The sequence below is a fragment of the Pholcus phalangioides genome, unplaced genomic scaffold (genome assembly GCF_987345545.1).
Source record: "Pholcus phalangioides strain wild (caught in Gottingen) unplaced genomic scaffold, Ppha-v1.0 ptg000011l_1, whole genome shotgun sequence".
NCBI lineage: Eukaryota > Metazoa > Arthropoda > Arachnida > Araneae > Pholcidae > Pholcus > Pholcus phalangioides.
The window spans coordinates 16,755,301-16,775,003 of record NW_028301604.1 but is presented as its reverse complement, the minus strand read 5'-3'; the positions used below and the strand labels follow the sequence as shown (position 1 = coordinate 16,775,003).

The 19,703-nt window shown below is 37.5% G+C and overlaps 1 protein-coding gene across 2 annotated transcripts in view; it reads left to right on the top strand.

Moving 5' to 3' along the window:
• mahj (LisH and WD40 domain-containing protein mahjong) overlaps nt 1-19,703 on the top strand; it is a 196,168-nt gene that overhangs the window by 76,399 nt on the left and 100,066 nt on the right. For both annotated transcript variants that reach the window (XM_089239163.1, XM_089239162.1), the window contains exons 14-16: nt 2,353-2,513; nt 6,246-6,392; nt 7,589-7,694. In XM_089239163.1, coding sequence (XP_089095289.1) covers nt 2,353-2,513; nt 6,246-6,392; nt 7,589-7,694 — 414 coding nt within the window. The remainder of the gene's footprint in view (nt 1-2,352; nt 2,514-6,245; nt 6,393-7,588; nt 7,695-19,703) is intronic.

The window sequence follows — 19,703 nt, the reverse complement described above, 5'->3', positions numbered from 1 at the left end:
CTTGCCTATTGTGCCCACCCCATAGCTCCTACATCGTGCGTCAGGGCTCTCAGGCTGGAATCTTTCTCTTAACCCAAGACAGATTTTCTATGGGAGACCCTTCTCCAGTTAATTTATAGTGTGGAAAAAAAGCAAAATTATAAGGATTTAGTCCCGGGCTCTCAAGCTGCAGCCCCATCAGCCCTACTGTTGGGGGGGTCATGCCCCTCCCTCGCAATTTATCAAAACAATTCCTATGCCGTTTCATCTCAGATTTTGCACCCCTCCAAAGCAGACAAAATTTTCTTTGTTTTTTTTCGACCAATAAAATTTTTTTACTTATTCATCTCGAATTTAGCACTCTTGAGCGGCGCCCCGTGTAGTTGCAGTGTGTCGTATGGCCAAGCGCCGTCACTGTATTCTTATCACAATGGGCAAGTGTGCATTTTGGTTCCGTCACCCATGGTCCCCCACAAGGGTGGAACTGACAAAGCTCTAGCCCTGGGGCCTGGGACAATTATCAATTTTTTGGCTTATTCACGCTATAAATTAACTATAGAAAATCCCGTGAGATGTCTGACTGAGGGGGCTCACAAAAGATCCCAGCATTAAGGGCCCTGATGAAGGGGAAGGGGGTGCCATGCCCTCACCCAGAATTTGTTCCAAAATAGTCAAATGAAAGCAAAGGAACAATTCGGCTTCTCACTTGGCCAGTCACTGGAATACCAGAAACACCTTTGAAAAAAATTTCTAAGTAAAAATAATCTCAGTACATATCATCTTCACAGGATAAGTGATGATGGCTCCCAAAAAGAAGTGCTGTTTCAAGGATTAAGTTGTCTGACATTATTAAGAATGGTAAGATAATTATGAAATTAAACAAAAAACAAAAATCTACTACAAAAGCGGGATGTATGGTCACGCACATTTTGCACGGTAAACAATATGATGTGTGGCTTTCTCCTGGAAAAAAAAAATCAGGTTTATCTCGAGGTCTCCTTCACTAAAGCCCTGTCAGCCTCCTGCCAGGGTCACCATTAGGGGCAGCATATGATGCTTCGCACCCGGGCAGTAGGTAAGCTCGAGCCGTCCCTGCACATAGCATGTTGAAATGCATAAGCAATTTTTTAGTATTTCCTGGTAATTGACTTTTATTTGTTGTCTTATTAAAAAATTACTTCCTCAATAAATTTCATTTTATATTTTGGTGGACATGAGGGTGACAAGTTAAAACTCTGCACCGGATGCCACCAGACCTTGCCACCACTGCATGGTGCGAAAAAAATGATCAATAAAAATTAAATATTTTTCATGTTAGGTTAATATCAGTAAAAAATAATGACATCCTCTTTTAATATAAGCATGATAACGTCAACACCTAGTGGTAATGGCAATAAAAATGGTGATAGCACCTGGGATGATAGGAATATAGCTTTAAAGATACAAAAACTATTCAGATATAATGAGTTAAAAATTATGAAGCTTTTGCTACAACATCAAACGAATTCTTCAAAAGGTCTTTTTTTCCCTCAAAGAATTCAACCACTAGCATGGATTACTATAATTTATCATCACACACGCTCCATGTAAACATTACTTGAAGCACTTTCAACAAAAGCTGGGCTCAGCAAAGTCACATTTTATAACCCCTCCTTCATATTTTTAGGTTTTCCCACTATACATATGGGATAGTTGATGATTATCCAAGGTTTTTGTGTCTCCCAATGACTGAGAGACCACTGTCACTGCCAGGGCTTATTTGACTGGACTTGCAGTTTGAAGTTGTTTCTGAGCAGCTAAGCACAAGTCATGCTAAATAAACTTTCTGATCAGCAGAAAAATGTTATCGAGTTCACAGAGGCGGTTTGAAAATTTAACATTCAGTAGAATATGCTCATTCTCTGAGAATATTCTACTAAATACTACTATGATTTTCACCTCACTTCTCCAATATTTATGAACTGGTACGTTTCTATTAATATGCACAGATCATATGTTGCAACAGAGATTAAAGGATAACTTTAATCCCCTCTAATTGATGAAATTTGCTTGTTTGTAGATTATATGCTGTTGTGGCTTATAGGCAGGAAATTATAGTAGTGGTTAAAGCAAAGTGGTGTCCACCTTGTGTTACATGGTTTCACTAGCAGCAAGTGATGATTGTGATGATTTGTTAACTTTGTGGAAGTGACTACCGGGTCTATGCTAAAATTGACTTGTGAATTTTATTAACTGCACACTTTACAGGAATAAATAATAGAATATGTAAGAATAGTGTGACAGAATAATTGAATTTTAAATTTTGCAAGTTTATAGTGTGTTTATATTCTGTGAAGAAAAAAGAAACCCCATGTAATTTATACATTTAATTAGAAACCAGGCCATAGATCAACAGAGGAAAATATAGAAATTCTCAAGAAGCATCTGGATCCAGATCATGATTGGGATCCAATTGACCAGCTTCTCAATTTGGATGGAATATCATTACTTTTGAAGATTATTGTGATCAATTTTGATTGGAATAATTCAGGGAAGTGAGTTTTTTTTTCTATTTTATAGGCTTTTACTTTACTTCTATTGTTCAATATGAGCTTCATTTTTTTAAATTTAGATTTTAAAATATTTTTTTCTTCCACGATTTTCAATTTCCTATCCTTGTAGAAGTTGACTTGTTTTGGTTGCAAAAATTTCAACATACAGTCAATTCACAATAAATTGAGTATCTGTTTAAGATTTAATGTCATCGCAGAAACTCCAATGTTACTTTATTATCAAAACTTTACTTTAACTTGAAGTTTTTTTCTTTCAAGTCAAAGTTTTTGGATATGAGAGGAATAAAACAAAAATGGCATTTACCTTTGCAGTAATAAAATTAAAAGGTGCGATGTATACATCTATGGAAATATTTTGTTGCCAGTTTGGTCACTCAAAATCACTATTTTTACTCAGTAGCAAGTGTATGCAGTAGCCGAATAACAGTACAAATTCTGATTCCATATAGATTTTTCTAAGATATTGAAGCAAAAGTTTGATGTGTTAGGTTTAAAAGAAAAAATGATGTTGAAATAGAAAGAAATCCAAATTTTTTTAAGAAAAATTTTATAGTTTAAAGGTACAGCATCCCTCTGAGAGGATACTGTATTGATAATTCAAAAAAAAAATTGGAAAAAAAATTTTAGAATAATATTTGTGCTTGCCTCTCTTCAAACTTCATTACAAAATGCAAAAGATTGAAAGCTTATGTCTTTACTGGAATGGTTCCAAAAATATTGGATAGATGCAACATATTAACATTCCAATATGTAGATTGATGCTTCATTAATTCATCTTTGTGAACTTCTTTATCACCTTTAGTTTTACTTTTTTTACTAATATCATATTTGTAAATAACACTGTATTGTGTATGAGTTTAACTAGTGATAAATCGTGAGTTTTTCGTTAGCCCCTGCATATTTAACGTATCAAGATTTGACTGAATGTGGCTTTTAACAGCATCACTTTAGCAAGTGATTTTCCTCAAAAAGAGTTTTGTTGAGTGTGAAACAAATAAAAGTAAGGTGGTGCAATACCTGATCAGTATGTTAGATGTAATGAATCATTCCAGTCTATCTCACAGAATTTGTATCGGGCTACCAAAGCAACGTGGTGCCTCAAACTTGTCTTTTTTCTGTTTTCAAAAGCATGAGACACACTGACTATTGATCTATACAGTTTTTTCTGCTACTAATCTCATTAAATGTCCATACACCGTTTTTTTAAGAATGTTTAAAATCTCTGCTAACTTTTGAGTGGCCAATTTAAGGATTCTGATTTCTGCCATGAACTCATAATCATTCACTCTGGTCCTCACCTTCTATACCAAAGTCTCTGAAACTTATTTATCTCATAGTGTGTGTACCTCTCTTTTGCCAAGCTAACCCATAGGCTTCGATATTGTATCTCTAGCTTTTACTGCCCTGCAAGAAGACTTTATTTATGCAATATTAATTCCTGATACCTGAGCTCTATTTTTTTTTCGGAATTGGGTATATCTGTCAGATCAGACATGACCCAGGCTGTCCCTTCCGGGATGTAAGCCTTTTACCCGTGTGGGTTGGGTAATTGAATATATCTAGCAGCTACACAAATTTATTTCCTCAGAAATTTTTATAATTTTAATAGTTCTTACAGTTGAAAATTATTTTGAAAAACTGATATGAAAAATGAAAGTTTATCACTTTTTTTGTGAAAAATATAGAAGTTCTTTGAATATGAATGGATATTTATCAATCTTTGTATTCTTTAGCTACCATTGATACCTTTACTTGCAAGGCATTCTCTAGAGCAGTTTTGGTATTGGCACAAACTCACAGATTGCTTGGTTAAAAACTGAGAGCATAAAGGACCCTTTGTGCTATACTATAGTCACTTGCTTTATTGTCATTCCAATCACTCTTTTGTTCTGAAACACATTTCACGCACACCCCAACTTTCAGAAATCACCTAATAAAAACCATTGCTCCAGAGTGGTCCTTGAAGATTCCCGATGTTCACATACGTTCTCCATTGAAGTTCCAGGATTTAACAAGAGTTTAGAAAGGCATTATACAAATACAAATACAATGCCACAACAGGCAAATTGCCCAACAAGGTGGCTGACTTAAGAACATCATGGATCCCCGAGCCATTTTTTGGAGGCTCTACCTACTACTACTACACCACACATGCACCCCCCCCCCCCCCCGCGGAACCCCCCAACGAATCGGTACATGTGGGAATGTGCGTGTACGTGTAGTGAAACCTGACGTTTGTATGGCAGAGTGCTTTCTTGAGGTTTTTTTGAACATCTGTTACCCTCAGAAACACTAAGTTGCCGGTTAATCAGATGGACCTTTCTCTTCAAAATACACTGCCCCATTTGAAGATTTATAGAAATTTCTGTAAAGTGTTACTCATTTTACCTCCTCTTTGTTCCAATGCTAATCTAAGAACAAGTGAAGCTGAAATTGTCTGGCATAAGCTGCATAGAACATAAATTCAGCTCTGATTTTCAGATCATTATCATTCTGGTTATGATCTCTTCTTTTCACTCTGGCACAATTTTTTCTGAATCAGATTTTTCCACCAATGTTTGGAGTTCTCTTTATGGTAGTAAATTGCTCACACACACAATGCCAATACGTGCAATTATGAGCCATTATATCAATAGCCATCTGGCAGTCTAGTGGTTAGGGAGCTAGCAAGACTATGAAGGAGGGTGGAATGGAAAAAAAAAAATTTCGAAACTGCCATTGTAATAGAATTTAAAATATGCCTTTATGTGAAGAAATGCCATTCTTAATTTTTCCCCCAAAATTCAAACTTCTTGAGGTTCCTTATTGCCCCTAAAGTTTTAAGCATGTGTGGAATTCTGTAACATGACACCGTGGAGGAGGCTTTCCTATTTACCTGAACACATGATTTGTTCAGTGACCTCTGTGTTTTTATCTTGTTTTCTAGTCTACCTTCACTGTCTAAGGGATATACTATATGCATCAGTTCATTTGAAGAGGACACATTCCATCCTTTATACACTAAAATTATATTTTCAGTCACAATATCTTGCCTAAATATACAGAAGAGGAAAATGTGTGTGACCAGGGTCATGAATAGACGTAATGGTTAATTTTTTAGGGGGAATTATTTTTCCCGCACTCTCTGTAAAAAAATGATTTTTTAAGTGTTTTCTTCCCCTAAAATTTGTCACACCCCTCTCTATTCCTCTTCCTTAGTTCTGTCCCTATGTGTAGTGCAAAAACTCTAATAACCAGCGACACCAATATAGCAGAAAAACAGTGTAGATATATATAAAACAAAAGCATATTTATGCATATGTGCACAACCTCCAAATGTATTGAAGTAATATTACTCTTTCTATGAATAACTACCTTTTTTGCGATTCGAACTTCCGAAAAAAAAATTGAATTCAAACATAATAATATAGCGAGATCACAGCCACTTATGCACTGCGACAAAGTGTTGTCGTTAGTTGTGACATCTACTAGCAAATTCAATATATGAAATGGGAAAAATATGAATTCACCTTATGTACAAAAGCCATTTTTTTTAAATTTTAATCTTCAAACTGGGTGTTGTGATGCGAGTTTGAAAAACTCTTTGTGCATTTGTAAAACTACACGTTTTTAATGACTGAAACATAATTCAAAAATTGTATTAATTTTTATAGTCATTTTAGGCTTATAGTATATTTGAAATTAATCTTGATGAATGTTAAAAATGTTCTATAGGGTAGAAACTGTCAAAAGTGCTTTGGATGTCCTTTTTGTTTGCTCTATGAGCAACAAAGTAAAACTAGCTCTATGTGAACCAGTATCATTTAGGAGTGCATTAGGATCAACTTATTATCAAGAGGTTACCAGAAGACCTGGAATGAGGTGAGCAATATGATAGTTGTGTAATATACAGGATGCATAGCTAACATCACACATTATAAATTACTGGCAGATCATTCATCTTAGAGGCTTATTTCCAATTAGAAAAGGTATCCAAATAATGTGTGGACTTAGATAAGTCATTCATATTGCAAGGGGTTGTGTATTTGTAAAAATAAAAAAATTAACTTTTTATATATATGGATATCATGTGTTTGAAAACCCAATTAAAAATTTGTTGCCCCGTCTCTCTTGAGGATAAAAAAAAATTATGTTTCTAAGTGCACTATTCACTGAGATATTTTGATTTTAAAAAACAGAGGAAAAATTGGAAAAAACACCCATAAATGCAGGTAAAATTCATTTTACCTCCATTTATCCTGTTTTTTCCCAACTTTTCCCTGTGTTTTAAATTCAAACGTCTCAGCAAATATTGCACTTGGGAACTTGGAATTTTTTTCTTGGACTCGGTAGAGACCGACTTCATAAAATAGGCAATAACTTTATAATAGGGTTTTTGTGCACAGGGTGACCTTATAAAAAAATTTTTTATTTCTGTAAATATACAGCCCCTTGCAATATGAAACATATCTGCGGTCCACACATTAGTTGAATGATTTTTCTAATTGGAATTATGCCTCTAGTATCAACAGTAATTGTCTGTGTGTGCAGTTAGCAATGCACCCTGTATATATGTTTCATTTCTTTTTCTTTCTTTCAAAGAAATATGTTATATCTTTTCCCATATGAAAATTCTCTAAAAATCCAAGCTCTCTGATTACAAGGAAACGGCAAAAGAGATTAGTCTATAGATTCTATAGATGTTTTCTAAATGTCTGGATTCTAAAAATCCAGGATTTTTTCTAAATCCTGTTTGGATTTGCTAACAGTGTGATTTTAAACTCCTTTTGCAACCATAAATTCCTGTTTAACAATATTTTTTGTAGAAATTTAGAATAATTACAAGTTTTTTTATATTGCTCAAAATCGCCTTCAGTATATTTTTGAGCTCCTCACCTATTTTTGTTCTTTCAAGGGCGATAATAACTATGGTATTTTTCCCCACTAGGTCACCAAAATTGTTTATGAAGTTGTCTCTGTTTGTAGTTTCTGTATTGTGCACAGAAGTGTGATACGATAAATCCTTTGTGTAATTTTAAATGGTATTATTATTGCTATTGACTCAAAACTCTTTGTAGCATAATTTTGCAGGTTGCTCATGGTGATGTCCTGACAGAAGGGGATGTGCGATGCTCAGCCTTAAATATCATTGTCAACTGTGTGTGTAGATATCCAGTGGTAAAGGTGAGTAACTTTTTTTAAAACTTAGTTTTCATAAAAATAATTAATTCTTTATTGCATTTCAAGATATATATATACTGTATACAAAGTGATTCTAATTTATGGCCCGCTGGAACAAACTTTAAGAGTGGGTACAAGATAACTAAACAAGCATTTTTGGTCATAGAATGTCTGGTAGAATCACAATTTCAGAGATGGTAGAGAGTGTTTTTATAGAGTGCACAACAGCACTTCACCAAAAGTAAATAGACTGTTTAGATGAACTTGTTGTGGTATGTGCTATCAATCATCATCAAGCATGGTGTCTACCATCACAGAAAAGTCACGGAAGTCAAGGAAAAGTCATAAAATTTGAGCGAAGGTCATAGATTTTTTACAGCTTAAGTTTTTTTTTCTTTTCTAAATCACAATTTTTGTGGAGCATTCAGTATTTTTTTCTTTCTCCATTTCTTTTCTCCAAGTTTTTTTTAGGGTGGGGGATGGATTAACAAAAAATAAGGAAGACATTACCTGTCAATGTGTATATTGGGGAAGAGGATGGGTGTCATTATGGGTGGAGGAAAAAAGCAATTTAGCTTGATGAACAAAAAGAAAAACTTATAAAATAAACAGCCATTTCAACATCTGCAATATTACCCTGAAGCAGTGGACTAAAGACCTCTTGAAGGCCCTTCCCACTATGACTGGGGTCCAGTCATCCTGCCTGGGCCTCGGAGAAGCAATAATTTATGGCTTTTAATACAAAGGCCATAGAATAATGACAGAATGGGAGGTTTTCTCCCCCACCAAGTGTCTTCCTTTGAAATTTCTGCAAAAGTAGAGGAAAAAGTGACGCTGGTTGCGGTTGCATTTTGCGGTTTATGTCCAACAAGGGCATTTCATTATTTTTCACATTTTAATTATCTGACCCTGCATGGGGACCCAGTCATAGTGCAAATGCCACTTTGGGAATAATGTTGGTTTCCATATGAGAAAGGACATGACCCTCACATTGTGCAGCAGGGCCCCTAAGCTGGGATCTGTAGCAGATCTGCAAATCCGGATAACTTCACGAGGAGGGGGCTCTGTAGTGAATTTGTAGCAAGAAAAAAATGATGGTAATTGTCCCGGGCCTCAAAGCTATAGCCCTACCTTCTAGGGGGCCATGAGAAATGACAATTCTTTTTTCCGTGAAAGAAGAAAGTTTGTTTTTTGCAATTATGTCATCTTTTTTATTTTGTCACGCTGATCTTTATGGATTAGCTATAGCGAACGACAAATTGTGCAGTAAGCCCATATGACTGAACGAGATAGTTCAAGAAGATAAATCCTGAACTAGAATAGGGTCCGTGATCAGATTAGTAAATCATTTGCCATTAATTGTTTTGCGACACAAAATGTTCAGGGTCGCGGCAGGGCTGTATCTAGGATTTTTGTTGCCCCCACAATTCCAAAATTTGATAATTTTAAAAGAGTATTTTTTGTTCCTACGTAAAACGGCCACCCCCTAAATTTCGCCTCCCAGTGCAGTGGCTCCCTCCCCATTTAGTTCCGACTCTGCGTCGCGATGAGCTTGAGGTATTGATTTTCGTGCCTATCTATGCTTTGAAGTTATTCTTTAAAATGAGAAAATCTGCCAAACTATTATGGGAAGCCGCTGATGAACCATGAATTAGGCTAGGGAATCAGGGGGGACAAAAGTTTGAGAACCACTGGAATACGGTGACAAGTTCGTGATCTAGGCTGACGATAAAGCAAATAACAAGCATATAATATTGGACTTGGAAATACGTGAATAGTAATATGTGAAATCTATCCTCAAAAAAAGCCCTTGGTTGGTCCAATGCCCCCTCCCACATACTGCAGCAGGACCGCTAAGGTGAGATTCTCAGCATGCACAGGCCAGTTTTTTCATGAGCCCCTGTATAGTGGGGCCCACTATTGTGTGGAAAAATAATAAGAATTATATGGGCTTCCGAGCTGGAGTCTTGTCAGCCATTACTGTGCTTCCCTGCTCGAGTGTATGGGTCACTGATTGTGAATTGGAAAATCAGACTTGCAGTATGTGTTTGCCCTCACGATGGTTTCTTCTATGAGCAAAGTTTTATCTAACTTTTTATTTTACCTTCGCCGATATGTTTTATCTGTGCTCGGTAATGCAATCAGTAAAGAAATTGGCTCATTCGTGGACATTCTATTTAGACGCATTTTCTTCTGACGCACGTCGTTTCTGACTGCAAACCACCGATCTTGGCAGTCAGCTCCGATTGTTGAACCGATGAGACAAACTGCTTGTCACTCACCGCTCAAAAATGTTCTAGGCTCTTTTGCTGTTTTGAGCCCACTATTGCTATGCATCGTAGTGCTTTGATATGCAACACGGCCATAGCGCACACAACTAAAAACGTTTAATAGTAGCTTTCCATCCGCATGTGTAACATATTGTTACACCCCCGGTACAAAAGTCCACTTTTTGATTCAATGTGATCGATGGTTTGGGTTATCAGAATATGTATAAATATTTACCTTTTTTTTCCTGGAGGCCAATCGCGATTGCCGTACGATTGGCGATTGCGACAGACTCATCTCGGTTGTTTTGTTGTCATTTTGGCGTACCGATTGTTTCAATTTGAAATATGTAACATGATGTGAAATTGATAATTGATTCTGCCGAGACACTCCCACTGGCTGGTATTTTACAAAATAATGTTTACTTTGAGCCCTATTGCAGACCAAGTGGGGCAATGTCGTTAAGCACAATAGGGTTGCCTGTGGCAGTTGTTACAGATTTCAAAGTTGACACGTTGTGTCGGGGTGATCGAGAACGTCTGATGACTGGATATTGGGCGATCCTCTACGACAACGCACTAAGGCTTAGAGGTGACACAAACTGCCATTGGGTAACTACTCCTGAAGCTCGGTTGATTAATCTGATGTAGCTTCACATCTGTAATTGACAAACCGGTTTCTGAGGAAAGCCGGTGACTTTGCGTCATCAAAGAGAGGACTGAAATGCTCAACTTGATATCGAAAACTGGACCACTGGACCTTTTGGGTGAGATCGGAAAATTTTATTGTAATAAAACTTTGATTCATAAAATGTTTAGATTGGAAAAATGATTCATATTGTCAAGAGCACCGTTGAACTTAATTGTTAATGTTAAAATAAGTATTTAATTGTTTATAGTGGAAAAAATAGTTTTTTTTGTTTTCATTTTACTGTTTTGCAGAAAATGCAAAACCCATCGTTCCACAGGATGCGTTTTTAATGTCTGCGAATACCTTTGCAAAGCTTGTTTTGGAAAGTTTTCTTATAGGTGCCAAAGGAACTATGATATGACGAAAACATTGCAGGGTGGGAGGGGGGAGAGTCTAGGGATGCCAGATGCCTGTATATACGACCCGCAAGGGTGTATGCAGGGATTGATTTGATTAAATATTCATGAATTACTGAGGGTTTAGGTGATTTCGCAAAGTTCCTTAGGGGCATGGGGATATGGGGTGGGTGGGTTGTCTCCCTGTTGCCTCCCCCTACGTTTATTGTTGCTTAAAAATTTATTGGTTAAAAAACGAGGACATTCATCTTCTCCCCCACCCAGGTAGAGAAACAACCCATATCCGCTTATGTGGATTGAACCCTTAAGATCCTGTGGGGTGTTGTACTCAAATGAACTTTAAATTGATTAAAAACAAAGTTTTTAAAAATTCAAAAAAAAATTGAGGTTTTTTATTGCAGTTGGAAAAGGGTTCCCCCCTTTCAGTGAACTTAAATCTAGTAAATATATGTAGTAATATTTTTCGGGCATGTAGAATAGTTTCTGGCATGTATTATTGTAAGTCACATGCCTGACGGGCCATGTAAATTTTTGGAGATTTGTGCAGCCCTGATCTAATACCAGAAGGGAAGCACATTTGGTATTTCATTTGACCATGTGTATCATAATTTTATTTATGTACCCACTTGCGCCAAATAGAAATCGATCTTATCTAAGCATTTTAGATGATCTGTCTGGTGGCTACCCAAAAGTAACAGAATGGATACAGACCTGAGAAAGATTTTAAAACTATTCGAAAGCGTTGAATTCCGATTCATATGTGCTGTATATGAATGACCATGTAACTGCTGAGGTGCCTAATATATATATATATATATGAACATGTTCAATTTAACAGGACTGGCAAAAGATTAAAATTGATTTCTTATCATGTTTCTATAATGTAAATTCATTCACATTCCCCCCATTTTATTAACACACAAACCTGTCTAGTGGGGTCGCGACTCGCAGTTTGGGAACCACTGATGTGAAAAAACCGTCCTTCAAGTTCATTATGTCGAATGAGAAAAGGTCACCAAATTTTTTTTTTTTGTTATGTGGTAGACACCCTGTCAAGGGTGCAGGGGTGGAGATTGTGATGTGGTGGATCTCTTAATAGTGCAACCTTGATGACACAAGTCATTGTACTGTTTGTCATTGCTTAGGGGCCATTCAGGTATTATGTCAGTAGATTTTTAGCCATTTTTACCCCCCCCCCCTCCCTCCGTCAGCAAAATTTCATCAACTTTGCCCCCATCTCCTAATGCATATTGGGATCAGAGATGTACACGGGGCATGAGCCCCCAACAATCTAATATTTACTTTTGATGAAAAAAAAAAATATTAAGAGAAAATAAATATTTAAGAAATTAAAATGTTGAAAGAGAGAAAAATACCTTTATATGTCATTATAATCAATTTATTAGTTTTTCAGTGCTATTTGAAGGCTAAGAACTCAAAATTTCTCTCAATTTATTACAACTCAGCCCCCTAAGCCAGTGTTTCCCAACCGGTGTGCCGTGATAACTTTAATTAGGGTGCCACGGGATGTTATGGAGATGAATAAAAAATATATATAATGGTCCACTTTAGGTCTTAAAATAAATTAAGTCAAATTAATTACGCTCATGCATGACAGACTTAATGGATAAGTCGCCATCTGGTGGCGGTGTCAGCAATGTGTTAGGGCTGGCTGTCCATGTATGGCCCCGTTCAGAGCATACGAGGTCTAAGGAACAAGAATCCATTGGCTTTGTATTCTAGTGGTCTGGGGTGCTCATCCGACAAGTGAGAAGATGTAGGTTCGATTCTCCGCAAGGCCAGGTGGATTTTCGTACTTTGGACTTCTTTGTATCAGCCAGCTGTGTGTTGAAACTTTCGTAGTAATAGCGGAGAGCGACATCATCTTCGGATAAGCTGAAAGACCTCATTTTTCGAGATTGCAGGATGCAATAGACATGTACTTTTAATCTCCTTCCACTGAGAACCTCAACTGGTTTGTCTTACCATTTGATTTTGCAGACAGTGTGGAGAAAATAGATTTCACTGCTTGCGAGCAAGATGAATTTATTGATGTTTGCGCCTATTCCGCATTCAAAGGTAAGTTCACCAAGAGGGAGGCGTCGGTGGCTGCTTCTTGGCCTGGACTGGAGAGAGAAGTATCCTAATCTAATGAAGAAAGCAATTAACACATTTTTGCTCTTTTCGACATCATATCTATGCGAGCAAGCCTTCTCCGCTATGGAGACAATAAAGTACAAAGCAAGAAATACACTGCAAGACCTTGAAGATGATGTGCATGTTTCGTTGCCAACTGTAAGGCCTGATATCTGTGTTCTAAGTAATGTTCATAAGTTTTACATTAATGATTAATCGAATAAAACTCTATATTGATATATTTTTACGCAGTGATTTTTGTTGTACTAAACTGTATTTTATAATCAAGGCAGGGTGCCCCAAGTTTTTAATGTTATTCGTAAGGGTGCCGCAAACTTCAAAAAGTTGGGTAACACTGCCCTAAGCCTTTGTGCTCCTTGCAAAGGTTGATCCTGTGTGTGCCTCTGATTGGACTGCCTTTCGAAAATATACATAGAGAGTCTGACCACCACCACCTGACACTGCTGCAGTGAACTTTGCTATGTATTCATAGGGATTATTTTTCATATGATTGTATAGATTGAACAAACTGTATTTTTAGCTTGTGTTATAAGTTTATCCATTCCTGGTTTAAATTAAGCATTTATTAAAGGCGTGGTATAGATTGCTGTGGCTAGTTGGTGCAGAGTACGGAGCATTTGAGCTTCATCATCTTCATCGTGGTTTCTCTAAATTCCAGAGATGTCAGTCAATGGCAAAATGGTTGCTTAAAAACAACCATTGGAATAATTTGGAGTAATTCCTTTAGCTAATCGATGTAAGTAATGGAATTGTTGCGGATGGTGTCTGGTCTTGGCTCTAGTCAATGATTACTAGTATTTTTCTGAGTTCAAGGTGGGCCCACACCACATGTTACCAAGTACTTCAGGGGAATAGTAAATAAATACACCAAACGTTTGCTTCTTTTTTTAATGTCCCACCTATATATATGCGCAAACCAGTTGTGGTTACAGCTATCCATCATATAAGAAAATTGTTTTCACGAATCATAATTTCTGTGCTTGCCCCGTAAAGAATTGCAACCTGTTTTCTCATTCACATCATACAGGAGCATAGACAATGTGCGGGTGAGGGAAGTGGGTGGCAATCCACCATTCATGAAAAATTGTATCATTAGCATAGACAGCAGGGCAAAAGTAGACAATCTCCCATTCCCCGATCACCAAGCACACTGTAGGAGAACCACCTACCCCTGTTAGAAAAGTATGTGTCAGCTTATATATGGGAGTCGAGAAAATCACTCAAGGACAACACGTAAGTGGGACAAAATGTGGAGGTCTGAGAGTTCTACTGGAGAGAAGGAAATCTATGGAGAATTTATCAATTGGGAGATGTTATTTCGGGTGCCCACAAACTAGGGGAAGGTTTCTCTTTTTCAGCATTCCCAGTATTTTATATTTTTATAAAGGGTGGTTGATGACGTAAATATCATTTAAACCCCTTTCCCTCCATTGATGCTGACGTAATACTTGAATGGCCCCCTTAGCCTAGTATCACCTTAACAGTCCTGTTACCAATAAAACTGAACTCCAATCTGATGAGGCCTACCACATTACAACCCCTTGCACCCTCGAATGGTTGATAGCACATATCGCAGCAAATCTGTAAGAAAAATATGATATTTGTTTTTTGTGAAGTGTTGTTGTGCACTCTAACAACACACTCTACTGCCTTTGCTATTTCAATTCAACCACACATTCTTTGACCAAAAATGCTTGTTTAGGTGCCTTATATCACATTTTTTGAAAAACAGTGAATGTTTTTGAGTGGAAACGTACAGGTATTCTGTCTTTCCAATGGATCGGTAGTGAAGAATTGCAGTAAATCAAAATGTGAACAAAAAGAATATTTCAAAAAGATTAGGAACTATTTAAAAATGCCCTTGTACCAGCATAACGTATAACCGAAAAGTCTGCATGTATAGTGTATTTGAATTAAAGATTGCCATCAAACTCTTTTACAATCGTACAAAATGCTGGGATTGGAGCTCACTGAACATATAGTAATGTTAAATGATAAACTTTTGCTATTTTAAAGCCATAAAATTTAGGTTGTAATCACTACATCGGGGGGGGGGGTGGAGAATCTTCTGCAATTGCCACAAGATGCTACAATGTCCGATGTCTGTTACATTTTGATGCAATTTCCGGTGTCTGCTACGTCTTGCTACAATTTCTGGCATTTGGGGGGGGGGGCTACATTCTGCTACAAAAATGCCGAAATTCTTCAATTCTGTGCCATCTTGTGCCAAAAAAAAAAATTTCCCTTAAGAAACTTTGAAGTTGCATCACAATATAAGCTGACTTTCTGATAACATCATTTGTCCTCCCTGCAATTTGGTTTCTTGGGGTCACAAATGGAATTAGCTTGAAGCCCTCTCCCCAGGATTTGGTGCCCAGGCTTCTGACAAATAGGGTTAAACTATGTGAATTGCTGTTCCCAGCTATTTTTTTTTTTTATATAAAAAAGGTTGACTCCTCTATGAGTTTAACTTACTTATTTTTTAAATTGCATCGATTTTCCCTGACTGTCTGTACTTGACGAAACATTTCTGTACCCTTTAACAGAATGAAAAAGTTTGTGAAAGAACATATTATCACACTGGAAAAACAGCAATGACGAATCCGTCTTCACCATCAGGAGTTGAGACGCAAAAGCGTCCATAAATTCAGGGTGTCTACGATCATGAAAAAGTGACAAAATCCCAGAAAAGTAACGAAATGAAAAAAAGGTCACAAAATAAGTAAAAAATAGAAAGTGAAAACAGATGTACTCGAATTGAATTTTTTGTAAAAATAGAATATATCATTCTATTAAATTTCTTAATAGTTTAATCATTATTTTCTATAGTTTTTATTTCTATAGCTTAAACTAAAAACAATTTAATTCTATAGTTTAAATTACCATGGTAACGTTAAAGATAATTTAAGTCTATAGTTTTAATCACTATTAAATTTTTTAGGATTTCTAAGAATGACCCAGCAAAAGAAGTTTTGTCAAAGTAGGTTAAACAAACTGAGGTAATGATTGAGAGTGAACTCAAAAAGGAACACTTATCATTTTAAATATTAAATGGGTAAATTCTGGTGAAAGAACATTCATGATCAAACATTCAAAAATGCTTGAAACTTAAGTGTACAAAAACAAGAAAAATAATTACTTTTCTAATTTGTGTTTTAAGTCTCTCCTGTAGTGATTTTTTTAAATTCATGATTACCAAGTATGTAGAGAATTTAAAAATATTAAGTGGAACTTCGGTTGACGAACTTAATCCGTTCCGCCAACGTGCTCGTTATTCGACTCAAACTTCTTCATAGGAAATAATGGAACTTTTGATAATTTGTTCCACAATTACTCATTCACATGGAAATTACTAATAAAAACGTCATTTATTGAATAATGCAAAATAATATAATAAATAATATAATGGAAATGAATATAATAATGCCATAAATAAACATACAATAACGATAATGTTTGCAAATTAGCTCACTCCGAATGACCAGAGAGAGGAAGACTGTTGTTTAGTGCAGAGGTCGGCAAACCACTGCTCGCAAGCCGCATGCAGCTCTTTGGCCCCTTGAGTGTGGCTCTTCCCCAAAATACCATGTGTGTGAGCGCACAAAAGTTCCAGATTTTTGCAAAATCATGTTCAGACACGCATTTTAGCTATTTTGTTCTCGCTCCCTCCCCTCCCAAGTGAATCATCTTTTTCACGGTTTTTTGCCGAAAAAAACAGAGTGAAAGCCTGACGCTGATGTCACATTACACTTTCGCGACCAATCAAAACTAGATTTTGGGCTGAAATTCGGGAAAAAGTTGTCGAAAACTAGGCTTTTTTTTCCTAAGGTACTCAGGGTAGATAGACTCAATAGACGAGTCTCCTCTCAGAACATGGGGGGGGGGGACATGCAATGTTTTCCAAAGTAAGGAATGTCAACCTCTACCCTGCCAGATCATAGAATACGATGCCCCTGCGCCACTACCTCTCATGACAGCCTCTCGAGACCTCTTCTCTCCAACCAACATCAGTCAACACTGCTAGAAGCAATCCACCAGGGGCCACACATCTGAAGACGATGCTCCTGGACCACCATCTTACCACCTCTCACGATGACTCTCCCGTGGCCACCTTTCTCCATCCGCATCCACCATCGGTCAACACTGCTAGAAGCCATCCACCAGGGGCCACACATCTGAAGCCGACGTTCCTGGACTACCATCTCTCATGACAACTCTCCCGCGGCCACCTCTCTCCATCTGAATCAAACATCATTTATCGCTGCTTAAGCAATCCACCAGGGGCGACCATCGGAAGATGATACTCCTGGGGCTTCTGCCCCACAAGATGGAGTGCCTTGGGCTTTCATCGACGACGTCCTCCAGCTAACATCTTGTCGGACGAGCTTACAGTGAACCCGTTTTCCACACATTTCCCAGAGAAGGGAGCCAGATATCCATAAGACAGGTAAAATAATAACTTAATAAACTCTAAGTAAAGTTTGTTAAGAGTTAATTTTAGGGAGCGTTGTGGAGTGAAAGAAGATGTAGTGTCGAGGATTGAAAAAAAAAAAAAAAAGTATCTTGAGATGGTTTGGAAAAGTGAAAAATAGTTCTTGGAAGAAGTTCTGTACAGAGATGAATTCACTGTCAGAAACTGCCAAGGTTACCAAATTGATTAAAAACAATTCCTATGATAAAATTAATGTTATAGAACGACCAGATGATAACTATACTGCCAGTCCAGTGGAGACGCTGGAATGTCTTCTGGACTATCACCTAGGTGGAACAACGGAACCAGACTGTGGTGTACAGGCTAGGCCCATCCTGGAACCAGTAGACACCTCAATAGCCAACATGATAGTTGAATATGACAAATGTACCGAAGCCTTGAGGGGATTTTCTCCCTTCAAATCACCAGGCACAGATGGAATATATCCTATCTTTTTACAAAAAGGATGGGAAGTTATAGGCATTGAGCTGATTCGCCTCTTCAAAGCCAGCCTAGTTTTGGGATATATACCCAAAGTATGGAAGAGCTCCAGAGGTGTCTTCCTACCAAAACCAGGAAAAGACACCTATTACAAATCATCATCCTTCAGAATGATTACATTATCTTCTTTCCAGTTAAAGTTACTGGAAAAACTGATACTCTGGCATCTTCAAGATATTCCTCTCTTAATGGGTAAGATTAATGTGAACCAGCATGGTTTTAATACAGGGTTTTCCACTGACTCTGCTCTGCATCAACTGATTTGGAGAATTGAAAACACAATTATCAATGGACAATTTGCTGTTGGTATTTTTCTGGACATCGTTGGAGCCTTTGACAACGTTACTTTTGACTCTGTATGTAAGGCACTAATAGATTTTAACATTCCACCTATGTTAACTAGATGGATTGATCATATGCTCAGGAACCGAACAATCACTGCTCGTGTTCTTGATGCCCAAGCTGAAAGAGCTATCAGAAGAGGATGTCCACAAGGAGGAATCCTTTCTCCCTTTCTATGGAACATGGTCTTCAGCTCCCTGATCTCTGATCTAATGAAAGGACCAGGGTATACACAGGCATATGCAGACGACTTAGTCGTGCTCATTCAAGGGCATGATTTATCCACAATGCTCAACAAATTTTAAACTCTGTCAGCAGATGGGGTGACAAACACCAACTAACATTTTCCACGGAAAAAACCAGAATTGTGATTTTCACGTGGAACAGAAAATGGGAAATTGGAAGCTTAACCCTCAAGGGACAAGAATTAACCATATGTGACAGAGTGAAATACCTTGGATGTCATTTGGATTCTAAGCTCTCCTGGAAATCCCATATTCATGAACGAGCTAAACGGGCCACTAATATACTTATGCTGTGCAAAAGAATTATTGGTAAAACCTGGGGTTTAAACCCTAAAACCACTCAGTGGATTTATACTGCTATTGCACGCCCAATGCTGAGCTATGGTTGTGTGGTATGGCATCAGGCGTTATCAAAGACCTCTTATGAAACTGTCCTGCAAAAAGTGCAAAGACTAGCTTGCATTCTTATTACGGGAGCCTTACCCAGCTCTCCCTCCATCGCCCTTGAAACTACGCTTAAGATACCACCTCTGAGATGGTGCCTACAAGGAGAAGCATTTAAAACTATGTATAGGATGGAAAGAAATGGTACATGGTGCAATCGACCATATATGGGATACAAACCTTCTTTCAAGAATCATCTTACAGGCTGTCTACTGGGAAAAGTGGAGATCCCCTCTCTACTAATGCCAAAAGACTCCTGTTCCAAAACAAAAAATTTTACTAAATGCTTCACTATCCACATACTCAGGAGAAATAAAGTTGCTCACATAATTGATAGCATCTCAACAGGAGTTATTGAGTGTTACACCGATGGCTCTAGGATTACTGATACTGGGGCTGGAGCAATTTTCCGCATCTTTGGAGTGGATCACGACTACCATACGATACATTTGCATCTAGGCAAAACGTCCACAGTCTTTCAAGCTGAAGTATTAGCAATAGCCATACTGGCTGAAAGTCTGATTACCAAAGGGTATCA